The sequence below is a fragment of the Colletotrichum tamarilloi genome, assembly GCF_030869305.1.
Source record: "Colletotrichum tamarilloi strain Tom-12 chromosome Unknown Scaffold_54.1, whole genome shotgun sequence".
NCBI classification, from domain to species: domain Eukaryota; kingdom Fungi; phylum Ascomycota; class Sordariomycetes; order Glomerellales; family Glomerellaceae; genus Colletotrichum; species Colletotrichum tamarilloi.
Window position 1 is genome coordinate 1 of NW_026849437.1, and position 3,931 is coordinate 3,931.

General features: G+C 52.8%; 1 protein-coding gene across 1 annotated transcript; it reads right to left on the reverse strand.

Annotated features, from left to right (window-relative positions):
* Window positions 1-1,128: 1,128 nt before the first annotated feature.
* On the reverse strand, window positions 1,129-3,584 carry CTAM01_10880 (uncharacterized protein; the record flags this gene model as incomplete). Its single annotated transcript, XM_060526892.1, has 5 exons — window positions 1,129-1,705; window positions 1,861-2,136; window positions 2,214-2,539; window positions 2,624-3,172; window positions 3,273-3,584. 5 exons carry the CDS (start codon window positions 3,582-3,584, stop codon window positions 1,129-1,131), a joined length of 2,040 nt encoding a protein of 679 aa, XP_060378383.1.
* Window positions 3,585-3,931: the final 347 nt, after the last annotated feature.

Consider the following 3,931-nt stretch of genomic DNA (forward strand, 5'->3'; position numbering starts at 1 on the left):
CGATCCCAATACGAAGTTCGCGAACATCAGGGATATCCATCGGGCTCAAATCGAAGCGGGTGAAAAGGAGGTTATCACGGCTGAATCCAGCGACTCTGAATGCCCTAGTGAGGCTGGCAGCTGTATTGTAGTGGGTGTGGTTGAGGATCAATAGTTAATAGTAATGAGGAGGTTGGGTTGTGATCCCATCGTTTTTGTGGTGCCAGAAACAGGGGGGTGCCAGGAAGTGGGTATGTTGACTTATACCGAAAGCCCCGTTCAAGCATGGTGCACATCGAATACTGACGGAAGGCATATCTCCGGATTCGCAAGCGTTTGGTGGCCTCGAGAAAGCCCGTGTGAAGGAGAGTGAGGGGACGGGAGGATGAAACAGGATATGGCTAGCAACTCAGAATCAAGGAAACAGGCCTAGAACAGGTAAAGGCAGCTAAGCTAGAGCTTTCGTGGAAGTTGAAGAATACGAGGTGCTGCGACTTTGCGGAATAGGCTCTTCATGACATACTCGCATTCTCGATGTGTACAAACGAACGCAAGGGACTCGGAACAGCACCGAACGGTACTGCAAGTACGGACGGGACTCCGGTGGGATCTATCAAGCTTAACTCAAGTGTCCACATCTGCTTCATCTGGAGAAGCTGGAGGGGGGTTGCCGCTACGAAGTGGGAAGGTGACATCAATCTCCTTACCCCCAGTCATATGCTTAAGACAACGTTGACAATTCGCCGAATGAATCGCTAACCCTGATTGGTGCGCAATTCGATGCACTCTCGATAGCCAAGACTTTGGAACAACCGGGCCACTCACAGATGTCGATTATGGTCCCATGGAGGTAAGGTAAATCTTCTCGATCCTTTGGTGCCCGCGGGCACTTGCCCAGCTTCTGTGCGTGGAGTGAGCCTCCATGGCTTCGAGCGTTCACTGTCACGATGTTGCATCAGCCTTTGGTCATGATCTGGCAGCAACAATGGCAGCTCGCGCAGCCTAAATCTCTGTTCCGCTAATGACCGCCACAGGCATGGTAAATGCTCAAAAAGATCCTTCACTCCCAGTCATGACCAAACACGCTTGCACCACATGCCATGCAGACTATTCCAAAACGCCAGGCTCCCTATTCAATATATGAACAAATCATGGGAGACCCTTTCCAGTGCTGAGAGCCCACTTCTCCACCAATGCCCATAGTTCGGCGCCGCTCTCGCCAGATCCTCCATCGCTCTGGTCATCGTCGGCCAGAAGGGCCTTGATCTCATCGCGGTCCGGAACAGCGTAGCTCGGTGCCTTTGTCTCACTCTCCTGGATTGCCAGCCTCACCCAGGGATCGAGGTAAGGCCTCGCGGTGGCCGGAATGTCCTGCTTCATTGCCCAGGCCATGGCCTGCACCGCTTGAAGCAGGTACATTGACATTCGGACGACGCGCGCCGAGATACCGCCCATCATGCAGAGGCGGGTGAAGAGGTCATTTGTGGCAGCGTGGCCTTCGTTGAGGTAGGGCATGAGGTGTTGCATGGCCACAAACATGACGCGGGTGATGTACGAGTGCGTACAGTATCTTTGTAGGTATGACTCTGCGAGGGTTGTGTCGGAGATGCAGTGCTGAAGACAGAGGGACTTCACGGTTGTTGAGTGTGGGGTGAAGGGAGTGTCGAAGATGGTTGATGGGCTGAGTGACTGGAGGACAGCATAGGCTAGCTCGTTCTCATGCATCCTGATTGATGTTAGCATGATTCCCTGTTTCATTATCTCGCCGATGACGACCGGAATTGTTAAACTTGCCTCAAGAAGCAAGTTGCAGGAGTGAAGTTGTATTCTATTTGAAAGCGTTTGGGTAACGCTTCCCTGAACTCCTGCAATCTGCAATACCAGTGCTTCTTGCGCCTCAAATCTTCGATGCTTCCCTTGATGGTACTGCCAGACGTGAGGTACGACATTACATCATACTGAAGCCTCGCGAGATCAGATACAACCGTTGCAATTCCAGGTACGATCGGTATCAGGTTTGTAGATTCCAGATAGGGTCGACCGAGAACGTCGACGTTGCCCAGAGGCTCGAGTGCGTCGCGTCCGCAGTTGTCGAATAGCCTGGGTATTGACGGAGGTGGGATATCTGCGGTTGAATTGTAGAAATACGATACGCGGCTATCGAGGCAAAGTGTCAGTTTGATATTGGGGATTCTGACAGTTGGGTGGTTTCGTTGTGGAAGGGGGGTGCGTACCTCTCCATCAAGAAAATGGCCCACACAGCTTTCGAGATGACGAGCATTTCAATCGCATCGTTGGGATCGTCTTTGTTGAGCTGGGCGAAGCGTCGCTCCGGTTTGAAGCGTTTGTACCTTTCCCAGGCCATGAAGCGGTACATTTTGGCGCTGGCCTCGTCGCCTGCAATACTCGCTGACCAGTCCACGAGGACAAGGGCAAGGATTGTAGGGATTGACGCCCGGCCATGGCTCTTTTCCACCAGCTGCATAACCTCTTCCCGGAATTGCCTCGCCAGATCTTGACCTGTGTAGGTATGAAATTCTTTGACGGTTGCGACGAATGGCTTTCAGAGAAGTGTTAGTCACGATATGCTCTATTGAGATTGTAGGAAGTGCCGAGAAAAATGTGCAGAAGTGGGAGGACTTACAGCACGGACTGCACACATTGCGTTGACCAAGATAGGGGAACACCACTTGGCGCGCTTGATGTTTCCGGACCTCATGTCCTCGAGGAACAAGTCCTGCTCAATGGCGGGAAAGCAACTGGCATTGTCCCAGCTGAAAAAGTCGGTAATTAACTCGGAGACTATACCATCGTCTGCAACTGTGGTCCAGGGTTTTGCCGGCACGCGGAGGAGGCTGTTTTCCATTGCCCTTTCGTTGAGCTTTGCTAGACGCGAATCGCTCACGCGGTCATTGACGGGGAGAGAGGGAAGCAGAATTTCTGCTTGGCGGATGGATTCGAGGACTCTGAGGGGGTCACCAGACAGGCGTATACGGCGAAAAATCTCCTTTGCCTCGTCCTCGGATTTGGTGCAGACCATGCGAAAAAGCTCCCTGTACTGGACATTTTCGCTTTCGAGGTCGTTTGCCTTGCGCTTGAGCGCGAGACTGACGGTCTCGCCCTGGTTGGCCTCATAATGGCACTCGACGCCCCTTTTGGAGCAGTGTTGGCATTTTGGGCGATGGCCGTCGCACTGTGGAATCTCTCAGTCTCGGATCATGGTTGCCAACCCCCTCTCTTCCTCTCTTGTGAAGGGAGAGAGGAAAGTTTGCGTCAGTGATTGTTTTACTCACCTTTGCCTTTCTCCGGCGGCAGTTATCGCAAGCAACTGCAATAACCTGTCGTTTGGAAGCGGTCCTGGGCTTCTTGGCATCGGCTGAGGATGAGTCGATGCTCTGACTTCTGGACTGAAGATCGCGACTCGTGTCATTCCCGAACAACGGTTCCTCGCTACTCCCAATTCCTCCGGTCGATCCGCGTCCCGAGGCGGATGGCTGGTTAGACGGCGTTGCTACCAGTGATGATGAAGTTGATGGGAACGATCCGGAGGGTTGGGCGCCCGGTGCGGGTAGAATAACGCGACGACGCTTTGCGGGGAGCGACATGAGATTCAAGCTTGACCGCTTTGCCTTGTCCTCCCTCCCTGTTTGTCTTCTGTGTTTTTCCGTTTTTTGTCTTGATCCTTTCTTTTCCTGGGTTGATTTAATGGTCTGTTCCGGATGAGACGGTTGGCCGTGGCACTTTTTGCTGTTCCAGCGGCAGTTTGCTGAGGAATTTCACCTCAACCCCCAAAACGCATGGACCAGCTCTTTCCCCTTGTTGCGTTTTCCCTTCACTTTCTCTCTCCTTCCCCGGTGAGAGGGACTGCAATGCAAGTCTGCGCGTGTTGCCAGATTTGTCAGACTCGCTCTTTCCTTGGAGGGTAAAATACCGGTAGACTCGGATAGAAGCA